The sequence below is a fragment of the Lagenorhynchus albirostris genome, chromosome 17, assembly GCF_949774975.1.
Source record: "Lagenorhynchus albirostris chromosome 17, mLagAlb1.1, whole genome shotgun sequence".
NCBI lineage: Eukaryota > Metazoa > Chordata > Mammalia > Artiodactyla > Delphinidae > Lagenorhynchus > Lagenorhynchus albirostris.
The window spans coordinates 4,776,330-4,800,928 of NC_083111.1; the positions used below are offsets into that span (position 1 = coordinate 4,776,330).

Genomic DNA, 24,599 nt, shown 5'->3' on the forward strand with positions numbered 1-24,599 from the left:
ACGTCCCCAATAATGGGATAGATCTTATGTGTTGAGTGTTCACTTTTTGGTTAACAAATATTTACTTTACTTGATACTTCTTTTTTTGGTTTTACCGTTACTCGCTAGCTCTTGACCTGTTAGAGGCAAAGCTACGTTGCTGTTCTGTAACTCAGCTCAAGAACATTTCCAAACTCGGAGCGTCATTTAGGAAAGTTTGCTGAGAGCTGGCAAGGTGAGGTGCACGTTCGAACGAGTATATACTTTTTTAAGGAGAGTGCCTCCTATTGTATATACAAATTCATCAGAGTTAAGGCTACTTTATTGACTGAATTATGAAAATAAGTCTCCTCCTCAAACCAGCAGTACCTAGTCTAATGTGTACTTTTTTTCTTATGGAATAAAGAAGTTAGGAATTTTTGGCATGTTCAGATGCAAACAAACGTGATTAGTTGTGGACTTATTTTGTCAAATAAGCAGATTCAATCTCCCTAAGGACCTTGATGTGGTCATCCAACTCCAGTAGGAATTAATAGGCAAACAGAAACGTGTTATTTTTCTTCATTGCAAAACTGAAATGTTTCTTTACATCTGATGTTGAAAAATTATCATCCTAAAACCCTGATTTACAAGGTCATTATTTATAATGACTCCTTTTCTAAAAGTATCATATACTATTTAAAAATTAAATTAGTGTCAATTTGCATTAATATGTTTTTATTAATACATTATATTCTCTGAGTTCGTTGGAATGGCTGCACTATCCTTATTTACCAAACTAAAAAGTGACAGGAAAAACTGTCAAATATATAATTTGAATGCCTAGGGAAATTATCAGTGTGCAAACCATGTCCTGGGAAGTAGGCTAGCCCTTGTGAAAGCCTCAGTAATCCTTGGTAGACTGGACAGCTCTAAGCGTGAGGAAGAGCTCCAAATGGTCTATCCTCACAACACTTGGTTTTATTACCGCATGTGAGGCTTCAGCTATAGGTGTTTCCTCTCGTTTTCAGTGTGAACTTCACCTGTTTTCTCTTGACCTGTCAACAAAGCCACGGAGGTGTCCATTCCAATGTTTCGGCAAGGGTGATCATCATGTCTGGAGATATTATTCTAGAGAAAAGCAGAGGAAAAAAATCAGAATCCTTTAAAAGGAGTCATAGTGACATCTTTAGGGACTGCCCTGGCGGTCCAGAGGTTAGGACTCTGTGCTTCCACTGCAGGGGGCGTGGGTTCCATCCCTGGTGGGTGAACTAAGATCCTACAAGCTACACAACGCAGCCAAACCCGCCCCCTCCAAAACAAACAAACAAAAAAGGGACATCTTTGTGAAGATTACTTTGAATTACACAACGTGCGAGTTGTCGTGATTCACACTGTGCACGTGTCACCGTTGAGAAGGATGGGCAAACATTGCGTCACGTGCGCTGAGCGCAGTCCGACAACCGGGGAGCCTTGAACAATCCCAATGCTCAGGCCACAGCTTAGCCATTTTTTTTTTTCATGTGGACCGTCTTTAAAGTCTTTATTGAATTTGTTACAATATTGCTTCTGTTTTACATTTTGGTGTTTTGGCCACGAGGCATGTGGGATCTTAGCTCCCCGACCAGGGATGGAACCTGCCCCCTCTGCACTGGAAGACGAAGTCTTAACCACTGGACCGCCAGGGAAGTCCCTTCATATGTTAACTCACTGCCTTCTGTGGTAAGACTGTGTATATCCTGATTTACTAAACTAACACATGGTAGCAAAAAGTAGAAAGAAAACCAGACCGATTATAGGAGAATTCCTCGGGAGGGGGCAGGCATCTGTTGTTTTAAGTGATTCCAGTGGACACCCGAGGTGGAGAATCATTGCTTTAGTTTCTTGAAGAGAGAGGAACTGTGCCTTCGGCTGAGTTCTGCTTAGATCAGCTCAGCTCTGCTCAACTCAACACAACTTAGCAATTATTTATTGCTTGCATATTCTGTGTTAGGTGGAACAGGAAACTGTGTCCTGTCCTCAGGCCGTGTGTGCTATCAGCAAGGAGGACAGATATCATACACGCAGCCCACAGGTGTGGTGGGTGCTACAAAAGTAAGGGAGAGATGTGAGGGTTTGCAACATAAGGGACTTTGACCTAGTTCAGCAGTCAAGGCAGGATGAACAGGAGGTGGTGTCTTAGAATCTCCTGTGTGCCTCCCTGTTCAGGGAATGCGTGAATAAACCCACAGGTCCCAAAAATATGTTGAAGAGGATATAAATAGTAAAGAAAGTCCTAGATTTATTAATAACATAATTTCATAATAGTGAATCACCGGTTGTGTTTTCCACTCTGCTAGTAACTTACAGCAGGGGAGGAGTATATCTGATGGTAAGAGCTTAAAATTGTAATCAGATGAAAACTTTGTTCCAGAGTTTATTAGCTGTTTAATCCTATAAAAATGACTTACTCTGTAATCTTCAGATTCCCTAAGTGTGATAAAATGCATGCAAGGCTGTTATGCAGAGTCGGGCACATATAGGCTCCTGTTAAATGTGAGATGTTGTTCCAGAGAAGACAGTGGGCCTGGCCTGAATCCACCCGCAAAGACTCCAGAACTCTTAGCATGAAGGTGCCGGTGCTCTTTTGCTAAAAGCAGTGAGGAACTTACCAAATATCCTTAATACTTTTCCGTCAACACACTCACATTTATTTGTCCTTTCTTTTCAAAATAGAGTTTTACATTAGCTGAACCAAAAGAATTCACCAAAAAAATTGGTGTTCTATTTGTTTCTCTTGAAGTTAATAATTTGTACTCTGTAAGACCCAATAGTTTCTAAATTTTCTCAGTGTCTGGAGTAACCAAGCCCAGAGAGAAACAGTCCAATAAATTACCCTTGAACTATTTAAATATTACTTTTCCTTTATCATTTAAAAGGTATGAGGTTGCTTTCTGGCAAAAGAGGAAGCAATGATGAGACAATTTGTTCACACATGACCAAAATGATAGGGAATTCATTATTAACTTACTCTTTAAGGAGCAACACAACATGCAAAAGTGTGGGCATTATCCAGTAAACCTGTTCCTCTAAAATAGCATTTAAAACTTTTGGGGCAACATATTCCTCCTCCAGTATAGGCAGCAGAAGTGGATCCCTGGAATGAAAACAACAAAAAGTTATGTTGTCAGAGTGGTATTTTTTTGCTGCCATCGTGAGCACTAATTATTAAATTTTAGATATCAAGTTATTAACTTGATAATTAAGTAGATTACAGTAATTAATTAGATGTCATTAATTAGATGTCTCTAAATATGCAAACCCAATGTAAATATCAGGAACTGCCTTGTGTTTTCTCTCATGACCAACACTGGGACCAGTGCTGATACATTTAATTTTTTAGAGTGAACGCCTGGCCTTTATTGATTGTCTGCTCTGTGATGGTCTTCACCTGTGGAAGGAACGGCTTTGAGTTTTTTTTTTTTTTTTGTATTTTTCCTTTCTCTCTTTCAGTCCAAACATCAAGCAATTGTACACTATTAAGAAGCAAAATTGCAAAATTTTATTACCAAAAGGAAAAATCCCCTGAGCATGTGTCATGTGTCTTTATTTTAGGCAGACTATTGTTACCACGTTAAGCAGACTTAGATGTTTGTGAAATCAGTTGGAGTTGAGATGGGATGAGCATGTAATAAAGCTTCCATTAGTCATTACTTTGACATTTTTACTTTTATATTATGCTTCTCTATTATTTGAACCACACTGCCCCCAAAATTCTATTTATCTCAGCTGATTATTGAAAGCTGATTGATTTCTTGTAATTAGATATTGGTAATTAGTCTTTATATTTTTTCTCCTAAAATTTCCTTGGAACCATAGCCTAAAGGGCTCCAACATTTATTAAAAAAAGTTTTCCAAAGAAGAAATACAAATGGCCAACATGCACATGAAATTGAGCCCATGAAAAGGTGCTCAATCATGATGCAAAGCAAAACTGCAATGAGATGTCACCTCATACCTGTCAGCTGGCTATCATCAAAAAGACAAGCGATAACAAAAGCTGGTGAGGGTGTGGAGAAAAGGGAATCCTTGTGCACTGCTGGTGGGAACGTAAATTGGTGCAGCCGCTATGGAAAACCATACAGCGGTTCCTCAAAAAATTGAAAATAGAGCTACCATATGATCCAGCAATTCCACTTCCGGGTATAAATCCAAAGGATTTGGCATCAGGATCTTGTAGATATATCTGCACTCTCACGTCCATTGCAGCATTATTCACAGTAGCCAAGATATGGAAATATCCTAAGTGTCCGTGGGTGGATGAATGGATAAAGAAAATCCACATACACAGTGGAATATCATTCAGCCACGAGAAAGAAGGAAATCCTGCCATTTGTGACAACTTGGAGGAAACCTGAGGGCATTATGAAAAGGGAAATAATCAAGGACAAACACTGTATGATACAACTTGTACGGAGAATGTAAAAGAGCTAAATTCATAGAAATAGAGAGCAGAGTGGTGATTACCAAGAGCTGGAGGTTGGGGAAATGGGGAGATACTGATCAAAGGGTACAAACTTCCAGTTACAGCATTAACAATTTCTGGGGATCTAAAATACAGCTGTGATTATAGCTAACAGTATTTTGTTACATACTTGAATGTAGCTAAGAGAGTAAATCTTAAATGTTCTCACCACAAAAAAGAAATGGTAATTATGTGATGAGATGGAGGTGTGAGCTAATGCTATGGTGGTAATCATTTTGCGACATATAAATGTATCAAATCAACACATTTGTACATCTTACACTCACACAATTTTATATGATGATTATGTCTCAGTGAAGCTGGAAAAAATATAATCTACACATCAGTGTTCATTTCATACTCTAGCAGTTAGGATTATTCATCTTTCTTTTTCTAGAGACTTAGTTTTTATCTTTTATGAACTTAGGAACTCCACGTTTATACGGGCCATCATTTAATATCACTGTTGTCATTGGCTACCATGCCACCTCCTCTTGGCTGGTTACATTTATTCTGTGGCCTTGACCCTCTAGCTTTTGAAACTAATGTTCTGTTAAGTTATCAGCAAAAGTTTCTTAGCAAATGCAAAGGTCTCATTTCTGATTTTATCATTTGAAACTCTTCTCGCCATTCACGGCTGTCCTTTCCAACCAGATATACTTTATCTCTGCTTCATTCCAGAGCTTTGAAACTCTTCTGTGTAGAGTTCTTTTGTAGACACGCTTCCTTCAAATTTTCTAGAAGTCTATTTCCAATAATACTACATTTTCCCTTTATGGCCATTCTGTCAGCTAATATGAATTTTTAATTCATTATTTTATTTAAAATATTTATTATAGAGAATTTCAAAGAAACAAAAGTAGAAAAGTATAATGAACAGTGATGTGATGGTAAATGGTGAACAATGGTTCCTCTGGGGGGGAAAATGTATTTATGGCTTCTAACCTCACCTGACTTTACTCTCTACTTTGCTCACTGTGCTAAGACACAGCAGCCTTCTTTCAGGTTCTTAAGAATCCCCATTTCCTTCTGATCTCAAGGGCTTTGTGCAGGGTACTTAGATGCTCTTCCCACTTGCTCTTTACCTAGTTAATTCCTACTTCTCTGACTTTTGGGTCTCAGTTTTCTTTTCTTTTTTTTTGGCGGCTCTGTGTGGCATGTGGGATCTTAGTTCCCCAACCAAGGATCAAACCCATGCCCCTTGCAGTAGAAGCATGTCCTGCCAGGGAAGTCCCCAGGTCTCAGTTTTCAGTGTCACTTCCTCTGAGAAACTATCACTGACTCCTCCTCCCCATTCTAAAGTATATGTCCTTTATTCTCTCTCATAACACCTTTTTACTTTTATATCACTTAATCACATATTATTATCAATTCTTACTAACATTGTTATTTAAATAATAATGTTAGAACAAAGAAGTAGAGAAAATAATTCTTAAAGAGGAAACTTACTTCAGTATAACAAAGGTCATATATAAAGCCCAGAGCTAATATCACATTCAATGGTGAAAATACAGTTTTTGATTACAGTTTTTAGCCTGGTTTTCTACTAGACAGCAAGAAAATTTTAAACGAAAAGGAAAGATCCGTGGGGGGTGCTGGAGATTACAATACTTTTGATAAAAGGAAGAGGATTGTGAGGCCGTCGTTTCATTGCTGACACGTTTGTGGGTCACTACTGGGGAGGCACCAGGGCCCCTGACGCCAGGCAGATGGAATCACAGCTCAGCTCTGTCTCTAATTTGCTTCATGACTTGGTTTCTTGTCATCAGTAGAGTGGACAATGTTATAGTACCTACTTTATTATAAAGATTATATATAATAATGCTGCAGACCTCAGAGTCCTGATCTGTGACTTAGTGGTGGCACTGGGACTGGGGCCCCTCCTCCGCAAGCTCCTTCCTTGAACTCACCCCAAAGACCTTCATCTGTGAACCTTTCCTGTCACACTGTTTTTGCTTTTGCAGAATAAGAACTGATATTGATTCCACTTGTTCTGTTCTAAAATACACCTAGTGGGGGCTTCCTTGGTGGCGCAGTGGTTAAGAATCCTCCTGCCAATACAGGGGACATGGGTTCGAGCCTTGGTCCGGGAAGATCCCACATGCCACGGAGCAACTAAGCCCATGCGCCACAACTACTGAGCCTGCGCTCTAGGGCCCGTGAGCCACAACTACTGAGCCCGTGAGCCACAACTACTGAAGTCCACGCGCCTAGAGCCCATGCTCCACCACAAGAGAAGCCACCGCAATGAGAAGCCTGCACGCCGCAACAAAGAGTAGCCCTCGCTCACTGCAACTAGAGAAAGCCCGCATGCAGCAACGAGGACCCAACGCAGCCAAAAATAAAATTAAATAAATAAATTTATTTTAAAAAATAAATTAAATAAATAAAATACACCTAGGGATCTATATATAATCCCTAGGTTATATTCTCATTAGCTGGTGGTGCATTATAAAGAACAAATCCTATGGGGCCCCAAAGAAAAAAGGAGGCGATAGAAATTGAAGGAGAAAAGTGAAGAGGAGGAGGTTTCAGAAGGTAAGTGACCCAGAGCCGGGAGTTGATCAATGTTTTCTGAGTGTCAGTAAGTGTATTCTACGTTTGGAGCATGGATTGCCAGAGGGAAGGACAATCTCTTGGAGATCTGCTATCAAACCGAGCTGTGTGCACCCTTTCAGATCATGGTGCAGAGGATGAGAGCGACTTTGACTCCAAGTCCTGGTGGGTTTGGCTCCGTCTATGACCAGTTTCAGGATCTTGGGCAACTTACACATTCTCCTCACTCCTAAGTTTCCTCATTTGTAAATGAGGAGGGTGATGACAATATACTCCCAAGAGGGCTGTGTGTGTTTTATTAAATGAGTTATTAGGTGCCTATAGTGCTTAGAATAATAGCTCCTGGTAATATCGTGTTTTGTCTTGTCCTGTCTTCACCCAGTTTTGAGGCCCTGGCTAGAGGCTAGTCCATTCCCCCTCTTGATCAGCTGATTAAGTCTGCACCCCAAGCACCTCCCTTACTGGGCTCTCACTCTGCAGACTACCGTACACCTGTCCTAATCGCCCCAGGGTCAGGTATCAGATGGCCAGGGATGCCCTGTGTGGCCCAGATCCTGCCGACATGATTCAGATCAATCCATCCTAAGCCTGCTGGTCCTGCCTCACCTGTTCCTACTTGTGGAAAGCACAATAAAGTCTCTGGTCCACGTCCTCTGTCTCACCTGCCTCCTGACCAGCCTGGTGTTTCCCCTGGTGGCCCTGCGTGGCATGCCGTGTTCTCCCCAGGGAACTGTTAGTCGAGCAGGACTGTGACACTATTTCTGGTTTCTCTGCTTCATCTGTGTATTTATCTTCCCTGCACCTCACCCAAGGCATATGGTCGAAACACCACTCAGCAGCTAGACCGTTGTTAGAGTGCGTGGAAACTGCACAGCAAGTAGCTGTTATTATTAAAGTATTTATCAATATTTAGTGTGAAGTTAGAACGAATATCCACAGGCTAAATCTAAGAGGAAATTTAGTCTAGAAACATGCTTAATGCTTCTCCCCTATCCTCCATACTTTCTACCCTCAGTACAGGCTGACAGTGGATGTACATTGGGATCATACAATGCAGAGACTTAAGTTAAAGCTGAGTGTCATATTGAAGATCATCTGGTCCAATCTTGTCATTTTACTGATAAAGAAACAGAGACGTAGAGAGGACAGGTAACTAGGTAAATGAACAGCAGAGCCAGTGCTAGTTCTAGTTTCTACTGACCTCTGATGGCAAATGAAGAAAGAAGAAGAAAGCAGCTGGGCAACAACTCAAAAGGCTCAGCAAATGCCCACTTGCATTGTTTTCTTCCGTTTCCCTTTCTGGAGGCCACAAAGTCAGATTTCTGACACGCAGAATCAAGCGAGAGGCACACAGAACTCTCAGAGGAAGTGGATGACAGATTTTCTCCTCTTCTCGTTGTAAAAGCATACTAGATGCAATGCTTTTCTTGGGCATAGAAACTAAGAAGAACACCAATCAGCTTACCTGATCAGCAACTCTGTAGATGTCTTGCCTGTTGCCACAGTTACATGTGTAGGCAAATACTTTCACATCACCCTTTTCTTTGATCATTCGACACGTTTCCATGTTGCCTTCTTCGTTAATGTCCCATAGAACTAAAATGGCTCCAAGGCTGGCAAATGTTATGGCCAATAACCTCCCAAGTCCACTTCCAGCTCCTGTTATAAGGACAATCTTTCCAGCAACATTCTTTTTCTTCTTGGGAATTATCCTGTAAACTAAAGATTCTAAAATATAATATAGAAATTTTCCCCAAAATATGGAGGTGTCCAAAATTGTACTCGTGTTAATTCACTGGAGAAAGGAACGTCTTAATTAGGAAAGAGGTAACTGATAAATTCATGACATTATCACAACAACTGCAAAACACGTAAAGCACTTAGTCCAAGGGAAATTACCTTTGAGACATCAGTTCTTCAAAATACAAATTTCAGCAATAACTACTACCATCTTTGAATGCTTAAATTATATAAATAATGAGTATGAAAATATTTTATGTTAACAAGAATCTTTCCAACTTACAGGGCGCTTTCTTACAGGTAATCTAGTTTGACCTACAGGTAATCTAATTTGACCTACAGGTAGATCGCATGTTACTAGGAGAGCTTCATAGTGAGGGACATAAGATCTTTGAGTATCGACTTGCCCAACATTATGTGACTTGTACACCAAGACTTCGGATTCTTAGTCTGGTCAGTTTTCTATTACATGAACTCGATTCATGATCTCATATCTAATAGAAATTTGCTTTTCTTTAAGAAGTTGTTCAATAACGTAGAAATAATATTTATTGTAATACAAATAAAGTCTTTTTATGTTTTCACATGATATTTGTAATATCCCTCTGAGAGAGTCAAACCAGGTACAGTTATTACTGGTTTATAGTGAAGACCTGAGACTAAAATGATTGAGTAGATTTATTCAATGTCACATAGGCAGCTAATAAAATAGGGAATATCTGGATTGGGGACAGAGGTCTTCTGAATGCCCAAGCCTTTACCATTAGAACAGGCTTTTTCTGGAGTTAATGTGCCTTTTGCCAAGACCCACCTTTTAAAAAATAAAATAATGGAGCATTTTTTGTTTTCAGTGACATTTCCTTGATTTTTGATAATCATATTGTTACACTTGAACATTCTTACATGATCATTTCTGTATAAGTTAGATGCGGACACCTATAAAAACCCACATTAAAGCGGATCACAGCTCCTACACTGTTGGTGGGAAAGTAATTTCGTGCAGCCACTATGGAGAACAGTATGGAGGTTCCTTCGAAAACTAAACATAGAACTACCATATGATCCAGCAATCCCATTCCTGGGCATATACCTGGAAAAAATTATAATTCATGAAGATACATTCAACCCTATGTCCACAGTGGCACTCTTCACAATTGCCAAAGCATGGAAACAACCTAAATGTCCATCGACAGATGAATGGATAAAGATGTGGTAATATGTACAATGGAATACTACTCAGCCATAAAAAAACACAAAATAATGCCACCTGCAGCAACAAGGATGTAACCAGAGATTATCATACTAAGTGAAGTAAGTCAGAACAGAAAGACAAATGCCATATGATATCGCTTATATATGGAATCTAAAATATGGCACAAAAGAACCTATCTACAAAACAGAAACAGATTCACACACACAGAGATCAGACTTGTGGTTGCCAAGGGGGAGGAGGGGAGGGAGAGGGATGGATTGGGTGTTTGGGGTTGTTAGATGAAAACTATTACATTTAGAATGGATAAACAAGAGGGTTCCCTTTTCTCCTCACCCTCTCCAGCATTTATTGATTCTAGATTTTTTGGTGATGGCCATTCTGACTGGTGTGAGATGATATCTCACTGTAGTTTTGATTTGCATTTCTGTAATGATTAATGATGTTGAGCATTCTTCCATGTGTTTGTTGGCAATCTGTATATCTTCTTTGGAGAAATGTCTATTTAGGTCTTCTGCCCATTTTCGGATTGGGTTGTTTGGTTTTTTGTTATTGAGCTGCATGAGCTGCTTATAAATTTTGGAGATTAATCCTTTGTCAGTTGCTTCATTTGCAAATATTTTCTCCCATTCTGAGGGTTGTCTTTTGGTCTTGTTTATGGTTTCCTTTGCTGTGCAAAAGCTTTGAAGTTTCATTAGGTCCCATTTGTTTACTTTTGTTTTTATTTCCATTTCTCTAGGAGGGGGGTCAAAAAGGACCTTGTTGTGATTTATGTCATAGAGTGTTCTGCCTATGTTTTCCTCTAAGAGTTTGATAGTTTCTGGCCTTACATTTAGGTCTTTAATCCACTTTGAGCTTATTTTTGTGTATGGTGTTAGGGACTGATCTAATCTCATACTTTCATATGTGCCTGTCCAGTTTTCCCAGCACCACTTATTGAAGAGGCTGTCCTTTCTCCACTGTACATTCCTGGCTCCTTTATCAAAGATAAGGTGACTATATGTGCGTAGGTTTATCTCTGGGCTTTCTATCCTGTTCCATTGATCTATCTTTCTGTTTTTGTGCCAGTACCATACTGTCTTGATTACTGTAGCTTTGTAGTATAGTCTGACGTCAGGGAGTCTGATTCCTCCAGCTCCATTTTTCGTTCTCAAGATTGCTTTGGCTATTCAGGGTCTTTTGTGTTTCCATCAAATTGTGAAATTTTTTGTTCTAGTTCTGTGGAAAATGCCATTGGTAGTTTGATAGGGATTGCATTGAATCTGTAGATTGCTTTGGGTAGTAGAGTCATTTTCACAATGTTGATTCTTCCAATCCAAGAACATGGTATATCTCTCCATCTATTTGTATCATCTTTAATTTCTTTCATCAGTGCCTTATAATTTTCTGCATACAGGTCTTTTGTCTCCTTAGGTAGGTTTATTCCTAGATATTTTATTCTTTTTGTTGCAATGGTAAATGGGAGTGTTTTCTTGATTTCACTTTCAGATTTTTCATCATTAGTGTATAGGAATGCCAGAGATTTCTGTGCATTAATTTTGTATCCTGCTACTTTACCAAATTCATTGATTAGCTCTAGTAGTTTTCTGGTAGCATCTTTAGGATTCTTTATGTAGAGTATCATGTCATCTGCAAACAGTGACAGCTTCACTTCTTTTCTGATTTGGATTCCTTTTATTTCCTTTTCTTCTCTGATTGCTGTGGCTAAAACTTCCAAAACTATGTTGAATAAGAGTGGTGAGAGTGGGCAACCTTGTCTTGTTCCTGATCTTAGTGGAAATGCTTTCAGTTTTTCACCATTGAGGATGATGTTGGCTGTGGGTTTGTCATATATGGCCTTTATTATGTTGAGGAAAGTTCCCTGTATACCTACTTTCTGCAGGGTTTTTATCATAAATGGGTGTTGAATTTTGTCGAAAGCTTTTCTGCATCTATTGAGATGATCATATGGTTTTTCTCCTTCAATTTGTTGATATGGTGTATCACGTTGATTGATTTGCGTATATTGAAGAATCCTTGCATTCCTGGAATAAACCCCACTTGATCATGGTGTATGATCCGTTTAATGTGCTGTTGGATTCTGTTTGCTAGTATTTTGTTGAGGATTTTTGCATCTATGTTCATCAGTGATATTGGCCTGTAGTTTTCTTTCTTTGCGACATCCTTGTCTGGTTTTGGTATCAGGGTGATGGTGGCCTCGTAGAATGAGTTTGGGAGTGTTCCTCCCTCTGCTATATTTTGGAAGAGTTTGAGAAGGATAGGTGTTAGCTCTTCTCTAAATGTTTGATAGAATTCACCTGTGAAGCCATCTGGTCCTGGGCTTTTGTTTGTTGGAAGATTTTTAATTACAGTTTCAATTTCAGTGCTCGTGATTGGTCTGTTCATATTTTCTATTTCTTCCTGGTTCAGTCTCGGCAGGTTGTGCATTTCTAAGAATTTGTCCATTTCTTCCAGGTTGTCCATTTTATTGGCATAGAGTTGCTTGTAGTAATCTCTCATGATCTTTTGTATTTCTGCAGTGTCAGTTGTTACTTCTCCTTTTTCATTTCTAATTGTATTGATTTGAGTCTTCTTCCTGTTTTACTTGATGAGTCTGGCTAATGGTTTATCAATTTTGTTTATGTTCTCAAAGAACCAGCTTTTAGTTATATTGATCTTTGCTATCGTTTCCTTCATTTCTTTTTCATTTATTTCTGATCTGATTTTTATGATTTCTTTCCTTCTGCTAACTTTGGGGTTTTTTTGTTCTTCTTTCTCTAATTGCTTTAGGTGCAAGGTTAGGTTGTTTATTCGAGATGTTTCCTGTTTCGTAAGGTAGGATTGTATTGCTATAAACTTCCCTCTTAGAATTGCTTTTGCTGCATCCCATAAATTTTGGGTCGTCGTGTCTCCATTGTCATTTGTTTCTAGGTATTTTTTAATTTCCTCTTTGATTTCTTTAGTGATCACTTTGTTATTAAGTAGTGTATTGTTTAGCCTCCATGTGTTTGTATTTTTTACAGATCTTTTCCTGTAATTGATATCTAGTCTCATAGCATTGTGGTCAGAAAAGATACTTGATATAATTTCAATTTTCTTAAATTTACCAAGGCTTGATTTGTGACCCAAGATATGATCTATCCTGGAGAATGTTCCATGAGCACTTGAGAAAAATGTGTATTCTGTTGTTTTTGGATGGAATGTCCTATAAATATCAATTAAGTCCATCTTGTTTAATGTATCATTTAAAGCTTGTGTCTCCTTATTTATTTTCATGTTGGATGATCTGTCCATTGGTGAAAGTGGGGTGTTAAAGTCCCCTACTATGAATGTGTTACTGTTGATTTCCCCTTTTATGGCTGTTAGTATTTGCCTTATGTACTGAGGTGCTCCTATGTTGGGTGCATAAATATTTACAATTGTTATATCTTCTTCTTGGATCGATCCCTTGATCATTATGTAGTGTCCTTCTTTGTCTCTTCTAATAGTCTTTATTTTAAAGTCTATTTTGTCTGATATGAGAATTGCTACTCCAGCTTTCTTTTGGTTTCCATTTGCATGAAATATCTTTTTCCATCCCCTCACTTTCAGTCTGTATGTGTCTCTAGGTCTGAAGTGGGTCTCTTGTAGACAGCAAATATATGGGTCTTGTTTTTGTATCCATTCAGCCAATCTGTGTCTTTTGGTGGGAGCATTTAGTCCATTTACATTTAAGGTAATTAATGATATGTATGTTCCTATTCCCATTTTCTTAATTGTTTTGGGTTCGTTATTGTAGGTCTTTTCCTTCTCTTGTGTTTCTTGCCTAGAGGAGTTCCTATAGCAGTTGTTGTAAAGCTGGTTTGGTGGTGCTGAACTCTCTCAGCTTTTGCTTGTCTGTAAAGGTTTTAATTTCTCCATCAAATCTGAATGAGATCCTTGCTGGGTGGAGTAATATTGGTTGCAGGTTTTTCTCCTTCATCACTTTAGATATGTCCTGCCAGTCCCTTCTGGCTTGCAGAGTTTCTGCTGAAAGATCAGCTGTTAACCTTATGGGGATTCCCTTGTGTGTTATTTTTCCCTTGCTGCTTTTAATATGTTTTCTTTGTATTTAATTTTTGACAGTTTGATTAATATGTGTCTTGGCGTATTTCTCCTTGGATTTATCCTGTATGGGACTCTCTGTGCTTCCTGGACTTGACTAACTATTTCCTTTCCCATATTAGGGAAGTTTTCAACTATAATCTCTTCAAATATTTTCTCAGTTCCTTTCTTTTTCTTTTCTTCTTCTGGCACCCCTATAATTTGAATGTTGGTGCATTTGATGTTGTCCCAGAGGTCTCTGAGACTGTCCTCAGTTGTTTTCATTCTTTTTTCTTTATTCTGCTCTGCAGTAGTTATTTCCACTATTTTTTCTTCCAAGTCACTTATCAGTTCTTCTGCCTCAGTTATTCCGCTATTGATCCTATCTAGAGTATTTTTAATTTCAGTTATTGTGTTGTTCATCATTGTTTGTTTCATCTTTAGTTCTTCTAGGTCCTTGTTAAATGTTTCTTGCATTTTGTCTATTCTATTTCCAAGATTTTGGATCATCTTTACTATCATTCTGAATTCTTTTTCAGTTAGACTGCCTATTTCCTCTTCATTTGTTAGGTCTGGTGGGTTTTTATTTTGCTCCTTCATCTGCTGTGTGTTTTTCTGTCTTCTCATTTTGGTTATCTTACTGTGTTTGGGGTCTCCTTTTTGCAGGCTGCAGGTTTGTAGTTCCTGTTGTTTTTGGTGTCTGTCCCCAGTGGCTAAGGTTGGTTCAGTGGGTTGTGTAGGCTTCCTGGTGGAAAGGACTAGTGCCTGTGTTCTGGTGGGTGAGGCTGGATCTTGTCTTTCTGGTGGGCAGGTCCACGTCTGGTGGTGTGTTTTGGGGTGTCTGTAGACTTATTATGATTTTGGGCAGCCTCTCTGCTAATGGGTGGGGTTGTGTTCCTGTCTTGCTAGTTGTTTGGCATAGGGTGTCCAGCACTGTAGCTTTCTGGTCGTTGAGTGAAGCTGGGTGCTGCTGTTGAGATGGAGGTCTCTGGGAGATTTTCGCTGTTTGATTTTATGTGGAACTGGGAGGTCTCCTGTGGACCAGTGTTCTGAAGTTGGCTCTCCCTCCTCAGAGGCACAGCACTGACTGCTGGCTGCTGCACCAAGAGCCTTTCATCCACACGGCTCAGAATAAAAGGGAGAAAAAGTAGAAAGAAAGAATTAGTAGAAGTAGAAAGAGAGAAAGAAAGCAAGCAGGGAGGGAGGGAGGGAGGGAGGAAGGAGGGAAGGAGGGACGGAAGGAAAAAAGAAAGGAGATAAAGTAAAATAAAATAAAGTAAGATAAAATATAATAAAGTTATTAAAATAAAAAAATAATTATTAAGAGAAAAAAGAAAAAAAATTTAAAAAACAAAAAAACACGGACGGATAGAACTCTAGGACAAATGTTGGAAGCAAATCTATACAGACAAAATCTCACACAGAAGCATATATACATACACACTCACAAAAAGAGGAAAAGGGGAAAAATCATAAATCTTGCTCTCAAAATCCACCTCCTCAATTTGGGGTGATTCGTTGTCTATTCATGTATTCCACAGATGCAGGTACATCAAGTTGATTGTGGAGATTTAATCCGCTGCTCCTGAGGCTGCTGGGAGGGATTTCCCTTTCTCTTCTTTGTTCGCACAGCTCCCGGGGCTCAGCTTTGGATTTGGCCCCGCCTCTGCATGTAGGTCGCCGGAGGGCGTCTGTTCCCCCACCCAGACAGGACGGGGTTAAAGGAGCTGCTGATTGGGGGCTCTGGCTCACTCAGGCCGGGGGGGAGGGAGGGGCACGGAGTGCGTTGGGGGGGGGAGGGAGGGGCACGGAGTGCGGGGCGGGCCTGCGGCGTCAGAGGCGGCATGACGTTGCACCAGCGTGAGGTGCGCCGTGCGTGACGGTGCACCAGGTGCGCCGTGCATTTTCCCGGAGTAGTTGACCGTGTATCCCGGGACGCTGGCAGTGGCGGGCTGCACAGGCTCCCCGGAAGGGGGGTGTGGACAGTGACCTGCGCTCGCACACAGGCTTCTTGGTGGCGGCAGCAGCAGCCTTAGCGTCTCATGCCCGTCTCTGGGGTCCGCGCTGTTAGCCGCGGCCCGCGCCCGTGCCTGGAGCTCCTTTAAGCAGCGCTCTCAATCCCCTCTCCTCGCGCACCAGGAAACAAAGAGGTAAGAAAAAGTCTCTTGCCTCTTCGGCAGGTGCAGACTTTTCCCCGGACTCCCTCCCGGCTAGCCGTGGCGCACGAACACCCTGCAGGCTCTGTTCACGCCGCCAACCCCAGTCCTCTCCCTGCGCTCCGACCAAAGCCCGAGGCTCAGCTCCGAGCCCCGCCCGCCCCGGCGGGTGAGCAGACAAGCCTCTCGGGCGGTGAGTGCCGGTCGGCCCTGATCCTCTGTGCGGGAATCTCGCTGCTTTGCCCTCCGCACCCTTGTTGCTGTGCACTCCTCCGCAGCTCCAAAGCTTCCCCCTCCGCCACCCGCAGTCTCCGCTCGCGAAGGGGCTCCTAGTGTGTGGAAACTTTTCCTCCTTCACGGCTCCCTCCCACTGGTGCAGGTCCCGTCCCTATTCTTTTGTCTGTTTATTCTTTTTTCTTTTGCCCTACTGAGGTACGTGGAGGGTTTCTTGCCTTTTGGGAGGTCTGAGGTCTTCTGCCAGCGTTCAGTAGGTGTTCTGTAGGAGTTGTTCCGCGTGTAGATGTATTTCTGGTGTATCTGTGGGGAGGAAGGTGATCTCCGCGTCTTACTCTTCCGCCGTCTTCTAGGCATTGAGTTTTAAAAATGCTAAGTTACAGTCCCTGGCCTTGAGGAGCATGGAGTCCAGTTCTGGAAAATGACAAGTAAACACAGGGTTGCAGAGTGAAAAGTGCTGCTGATAAAACCTGGACAAAGCTTGGTCCCAGGTTTGGGGACAGGGAATGAATTTCTCAGTAGAGGAGTGAAGAAAATGGACAGGAGGATTGCATCTGAGTTCTCGCTAGAAGGCTGTGCCTTTAAGACAGCAAGAGAAAGGGCATTTCAGATCTCTCCTATTAACCTATTTGCGTTTATGAAGAATATTAACTATATCCCTAATGGTATTATCCTAGGAAAACTTTAGAGACCCCACTTACCTTAATGTTCAGCAGGAGTTAATGCAGATGTCAAGTATTCAGTCAGGAAAGAGATCAAGCTACGGAAAGTTCTCTCTTCTCCAAGCTTGTATAGACTTTTCTGGCTTAAGCACAATCCTGGCAACATGTAGTGTGTTGCCATCGTGAAAGGAAACCATATCTTATCATCTATTAAAAACAAATACAGGGCTTCCCTGGTGGCACAGTTGGTTGACAGTCCGCCTGCCGACGCAGAGGACACGGGTTCGAGCCCCGGTCCGGGAGGATCCCGCGTGCCGCGGAGCGGCTGGGCCCGTGAGCCATGGCTGCTGAGCCTGCGCGTCCGGAGCCTGTGCTCTGCAACGGGAGAGGCCACAACAGTGAGAGGCCCACATACCGCAAAAAAAAAACCCCAAAAACCAAAAACAAATACAAACGCAACAGAGAAGGCATTCTGGATCACAGGGTTCTCATGTGGAGAACGAGAAGATTTCAGCTTTCCTCTCCTCCTACTTTTTCTGTAGGAGGCAGTTCATTCTCGAAGTAGATGATTTATCTTGAAAGAAGTTCAAGTAGCTTTCTCTAAAAATTATTAAATTTCAGCAACAGATTGTTATGCTTTGGGACCATTTTGAGGACAATATTTTGACATTTCTCCGATCATTCATTGTTTAAAGTTTCCCTGAACTAAGAGGCCGCACTCTCGGGCCTCAGAAAGCATTCAGTTTGGGAACAAAGGGAAAAAGTACACGTAAGCCCTAGATGTAGGAAGTACTGGTGAGAAAAGATGATTACTCCCAGGTGGTCCTTGGGCAGTCATGGTAACCAGGCAGTTAGAAAAAAAATCATGAAACATTGTGACGAGCAAACATTTATCAAGTTCTAAACCGCATCACACCTTTCCATTACCTCGTTTTTTTGTAAGCCTCAAAAAGGCCCTGTGGGGTGAGTATGAGACTCAGGTAGAGACAAAACTCAGCGGCACATGGTTTGGGAATAGAAGTGGGACTTGAACGCAGACTGTGATTCTGGAACTTCTTCTGCCCCTTTGACCACCACACATTGAACTTCCCATTCAGTAAACTGGACTTTGAATCACAAGGGCCTTCTTTCATTTTTCAGGCCCTCCTGAGCCCTTCGGGTTAAAAGGTTTGTCTATGAGCATGGAATATGTATTTGTAGAAATCTCCGACTCTCAGGAATGTTAAAAATATTGAAATAACCCATATAACAAAAGCCTTTTGTCAATTGTAAAGTGCTGCGCGAATGTTGATTTTTAGCATCTGCATCAGCAACTTTTGGGTGATGGTGCTGAATCTGCAGCCGGTCCTCCGTGATGAGACCCCTCAGGGAGGTGTGGAAAGCGCTTCTTTACTGCGGAGGGTGTGTCTGCGCTATGACCTTGCTGAGTGGGGCTTGGGAGCCGGGTTTGCACAGGATTTCATCTGAGTCGCCATCCTCACGTTAGCTGTTGGTGAATGAAGGCCCTGTTGCAAGGTCAAACTCATGCAGTCGCCTGTGTGCACAGCGGCGCCCACAAGTACCAGCCCCTGGGCTCCTTCTTGGCTTTCTCCGCTGTCCTTTCACCACCTTTTCCCTCACCTCGCAGAGTGAGCAAAACCAGGAAAGAAAAAAGAGACCCTGGAGATGAGAATAGAATTACCTCATGCCCCTGTTTGGGAAACAGCACTAAATTATGCCCAGAGAAACTGGTTCTCAGCAGCGGGAGCCTAATATTTGCTCCTGAGGGGCCAGGAAGCCCAAATCTTATCTGCAGAGACACTGAACTCCAGTGGCACAAAGTCCTCCTTACAGGGGATGAAGCAACAGAGCTCAGGTCGCAGCCAGACGCTGTCTTTTTAAATGATTTTGGTTTTACGTGTCTTCCCACACCTTCTGCTGTCTCTGTGGCTCTCAGATAAAGGAGTGTCAACTGTGAGAACCTGCCTGAGTTTCACCCACTTTGACCTTACCGAAGCGGGGGATATACATCTTAAACTTTCACATCCCACAGTGACCTGGAGTGAAGGTGTGTCCTGTGAAGGGACATGTTTAAAGTGATTTGCAGGCTTAAGCCCTCCTGAAGGTGTCCTGAAATTTTCCTTCTAGCTCAGTTAGGAAAGTGGGAACCAGTGTTTGACTCATCTCAGCATCTCGATCAGGATACATCATTTTCCCCCAATTTTTATTACGAAAAATTTTCCAACACACATAAAACTTGAATAGTACGTAAGTGTTCCAAGAACCTACACAAAGACAATTTTAACATTTTACCATATTTGCTTTTTATCTCCTTCACTCTGGGTGAACTATTGCAACGTACGCTGTAGGCACGAGCCTTCACTACAAGTACCGTGCACTCATCTCCTGAGAAGGAAGTTACCGTACTTAACCACAGTAAGATGATCACACCTCATGAAATTAATATTAATGCTATAACATCATCTAACATGGGCCTATATTTAAATTTGCCCACTTGTCCCAAAGATCCAATTAAATTTTATGCACTACTTATGGCTGTCATACCCCTTTAGTAATTTTCACCTAGGATAGCTCTGTCCATCTCAAAAATTTTTGAAAAATATATAGTCACTGACTTTTTGAAAAGTCTAGGCCAGGTTTCTTATAGAATGTCCTGTAATTCTCTATTTGTCTGTCTTTTCTCATGGTGTCATTTAACTTGACCTCCATCCCCTGTATTTTTTGCAAACTTTAAGTTAGACTTAGAGCCTTGATGATATTCAGTTTAAACATTTTTGGCAAGAAAACATCATACATTCTGTTGAGCACTTCCTACTGCAACCTGGCGTAATGTCTGGTTTCAGGCTGTCCCACCAACAGAGATGCTAAATTTGGTCCCCAGGAGAAGGTGGCACCACAAGTTTTCTCCATCGAATTTCTCCTTTACAATTCAGAGTGGTCTGGGGGATGGTACCCGGGCACCCTGGGACTATATTGCTTCCCACAATCTTTTACTTACGGATTTTAAAAAATATATACATTTTAGTTTTTAGAGCAGTTTTAGGTTAATACCAAAATTGAGTAGAAAACACAAAGTTTCCGTATGCTCCCTCCCCTGCCACACAAACACTTCCCCCACTACCAACATCTGCACCAGCTGGTACCCTGGTTATAATCGATCAGCCTACATTGACATGTCATTCTCACCCCAAGTCCATAGTTTACATTAGGGTTCATTCTATTCTTGGGTTTTGACAGATGTATAGTGACATGTATCCACAATTACAGGATCATATAAAGTAGATTCACTGTCCTGAAAATCCTCTGTATTCACCCCTCCCTCCTCCAGCCCCTGATCTTTTTATTGTATGCATAGTTTTGCCTTTTCCAGAATGTCAGAGTTGGATTCATACAGACTGTAATCCTTTAAGATGGACTTTTTTTACTTGGTATTATAGTATACATTTAAGTTGCCTCTTTGTTTTTTATGGCTTGAGAGCGCATTTCTGTTTTTATTGTTTTATTTTATTTTTAAACTTTTATTTTATATTGGAGCATAGTTGATTCATGATGTTGTGTTAGTTTCAGGTGTACAGCAAAGTGATTCAGTTATACATATACATATATCTATTCTTTTTCAAATTCTTTTCCCATTTCTTTTTTTTTTTTTTTAACATCTTTATTGGGGTATAATTGCTTTACAATGGTGTGTTAGTTTCTGCTTTATAACAAAGTGAATCAGTCATACATAAACATATGTTCCCATATGTCTTCCCTGTTGCGTCTCCCTCCCTCCCACCCTCCCCATCCCACCCATTTCTTTTTATTTAATGTATAGATTTTTAGTTTCTTTTTTAAAAAATTTATTGATTGATTGATTTTTGACTGCGTTGGGTCTTTGTTGGTGTGCACAGGCTTTCTCTAGTTGCGGTGAGCGGGGGTTACTCTTTGTTGCAGTGTTCAGGCTTCTCATTGCAGTAGCTTCTCTTACTGCAGAGCATGGGCTCTAGGTGTGTGGGCTTCAATAGTTGTGGCTCATGGGCTCAGCAGTTGTGACACACGGGCTTAGTTGCTCCGCGGCATGTAGGATCTTCCCGGACCAGACCTCGAACCCGTGTCCCCTGCATTGGCAGGTGGATTCTTAACCATGTGCCACCAGGGAAGCCCCGCATTTCTTTTTATTGTGGAATAATCTTCCATTGTCTGGACACACCGCAGTTTATTTAACCATTTACCCATTGAAGGACACCTTAGTTGCATCTTAGTTGACAAATGTGATTGAGGCTGCTAAAAACATCTGTGTGCGTCTTTTTCTGTGGACATAAATTTTCAGCTCCTTTGGATAAATACCAAGGAGTGTGATTGCTGGATTGTATGGTAAAAGTATGGTCAGTTTTATGAGAAACTGCGAGACTGCACCATTTTGCATCCCCATCGGCAATGAATGAGAGTTCCTGTTGCGTCACATCTTCACCAGCACTGAGTGCTTTCAGTGTCTTCATCTTAGCCATTCGAACAGGTGTGGGTGCACCCATTTATTTTAACCTCCATTCATGACCCTTGCCTGAGTCAATGTTTATACTGGGGCTTGCAAAATGGTGAATTTCTAATTTAGCATCCCTTACTACATTTATTAAATAGCCTTCTTCTGTAACAGGAAACATTTTGCCGTGTTTCTTTCTTTCTTTTTTTTTTTAAATTTATTTATTTATTTGTTTTTATTTTTGGCTGTATTGGACCTTCATTGCGGTGCACGGGCTTCTCACTGCGGTGGCCTCTCTTGTTGTGGAGCACGGGCTCTAGGCGCGTGGGCTTCGGTAGTTGTGGCGCGCAGGCCCAGCTGCTCCGCGGCATGTGGGACCTTCCTGGCCCAGGGCTTGAACCCGTGTCCCCTGCATTGGCAGGCGGATTCCCAACCACTGCGCCACCAGGGAAGCCCCCTCTTTCTTTTTTTTTTTAATCTCTCTTTCACAGTGGGGAATTCTAAAGAAAAGAATGACTCTCTTGCCCATGTAGCTTTAGCATGCTTTGTGCCCCTCTGGGACTCACAGAAAGCTACATGAAGACTGACTGTTACTCCATCCTTTTTTTTGTATTCCCCATAAAACCTAGCCCAATGCCTTGCATATAACAAGTACTCAGTAATTATTTGTTGAATTGAATAATGAGCTTCAAATGTTATTATGGTTGTGGTCAATAAACTCTCAATGTATTTTTCAAGGTCTTGGAAAATAGAAAATGACATGAAAGAAATATATGATAGCAGAAGAGATATATTTTGAAGTATAATAACTATAGAAGCTCAGCGTTTGCCACATCATCTTTCAGATTATTTATCATCCTGTAATTGCTGGTTTACATGGCTCTCTCTTCCCCTAGACTATGACGTTCTTAAGGGCAAGGACTGGGCTGATTCACTCTGTCTACCCAGCACCTGACGAGAGGTGTGACTCACAGTCAGTTCTCCATAAACATTTGATGAATCCCTGAGATGAAGATGTGAGATTGGTTCACTGTTGAGCTGTTGTTCTGTAGTCAGCACTGCTCTTTATTTTTAAATTATTTATTTTACAAATTTTTATTGGAGTATAGTTGATTTACAGTGTGGTGTTAGTTTCTGCTGTACAGCAAAGTGAATCAGTTATACATATACATATATCCACTCTTTTTTAGATTCTTAAGTCAGACAGAGAAAGACAAATATCGTATGATATCGCTTATATGTGGAATCTAAAAAAATGGTGTAAATGAACTTATTTACAAAACAGAAATAGACTCACAGATGTAGAAAAGAAACCTATGGTTACAAGGAGAGAAAGAGGGGGGAGGGATAAATTGGGAGATTGGGATTGACACGTACACACTACTATATATAAAATAGAGAACTAATAAGGACCTACTGCAGAGCACAGGTGCTGCTTTTTAAATGTAGATACACATACAATGGCTAAGTGTTCCTGGACTAGAATGGCAACTCCCCAATGTCATTGGGATTTCAGGCTCCTTCTGTCCTTTGAGTCTGTCTTTTCAGCCCCTGGCTTCAGTATTTACTGATTTCTTGCTGTGAGCCCGTATTCCAAATCATCATTTTGCTTTCTGCCCTAATTAGCATCATCAAAGCGCTGCGCTGTGTGTCCATCGCTGGGGTTGTGCAAGCCAGTGCCTCTGCTCCGGCCATGGACCAAGGAGCCCCGGGGAGCCCCGTGCCCAGCTCCAGAGGAGGCCTGAGCTCAGTGAGGGGGTCTCCTCCGTGCCCCTGGACGCTGCCGAGCAGAGGAGGGAGGCCACAGATAGACAGGTGGCCCTCCTCCGTCTACCCCTTATACCTTTGTCCGTGGAAGTCTGTCCTCTAAACCCCACTGCCCCAAAGACGCTTCCCCTCTGCCACTGACATCTTCATCATCAACTAACCAGTGCACACCTAATTGCCACTCCTTCTCCAGGAGCCACAAGACCCAAGTGCAGAAACAGTACTTATTCCCCTAGAAATAAATGCTCTTTGTTCTCAAGCCTTCATTTCTACTGATGGCAGATAATTCATCTTACCAATTCAAGGTGATGCCGTATTTCTTCTAGGTTCAAACCTGGTCTTTTTTGGAAGGGTAGTCAATTCAAAATATTACACCTGCCCCACGCCATTGGGCAGACTCTAGGGCACTGCAGGGAGATGGGGGGCCTCTCCTTGGGAGACTCTCTCCAAGGCTTTTGCCGCTGATGTAACTTCCCTTTTTCTCTTGTGAGCTTCTACCCCGCGGTGTCTCCTGATGGGCTCCCCACACGATTCTGCTCCCCAGGGGCCAGGCCACACATGTCACTCTGCTTCCTGTTGCCCATCAGCGGCTCTCTCTCTTTCCTGAGTTCCCTGTAGGCCTTTCCCTCAAAAAGGAGTGGCCGTGTCCTGTCCATGTCATGGGCTCCTTGTACTTGCTTCATCCCGAGCTCCTTCCTTTCCTAAGTGGAGTCGTCCAGGCTCAACCTCCAGAAGCTCAAAACATGTTTTCTCACTCATTTGTTTCGTTTCTTTAGATTCCATATCTAAGTGATAGCAACACTGTCTGTCTTTCGACTTATTTCACTTAGCATAATACCCTCCAATCCATCCATGTTGCTGCAAATGGCTTTTTAATGGCTGAGTAATATTCCATTGTGTATGTGTATATATATACCACATCTTCTTCATCCATTCACCTGTTGACACTTAAGTTGCTTCCATATCTTGGCTATTGTAAATAATGCTGCTGTGAATGTAGGGGTGCATGTATCTTTTTGAATTAGTGTTTTCGTTTTCTTCGGCTATATACCCAGGAGTGGAACAGATGAATGGATATAGCAAAACAGAAACAGACTCACAGATATAGAGAAGAAACTAGTGGTTACCAGTAGGGAGAGGGAAGGGGGAGGGGCAAGATAGGGGTGGGGATTAAGAGGTACAAACTACTGTGTATAAAATAAATAAGCCACAAGGACATATTGTGCAGCACAGGGAATATAGACAATATTTTATAATAACTATAAATGGAGTATAATCTATAAAAATATCGAATCACTATGTTTTACAC

General features: G+C 41.5%; 1 protein-coding gene across 1 annotated transcript; it reads right to left on the reverse strand.

The window, feature by feature from the left end:
- Window positions 1-963: 963 nt before the first annotated feature.
- Window positions 964-23,973, reverse strand: LOC132508415 (short-chain dehydrogenase/reductase family 16C member 6-like). Its single transcript, XM_060128573.1, is given in 6 exon segments — window positions 964-1,052; window positions 1,055-1,089; window positions 2,969-3,094; window positions 4,352-4,470; window positions 8,484-8,799; window positions 23,789-23,973. Coding segments are annotated over 6 exon segments (870 nt in total).
- Between the last annotated feature and the right edge of the window lie 626 nt (window positions 23,974-24,599).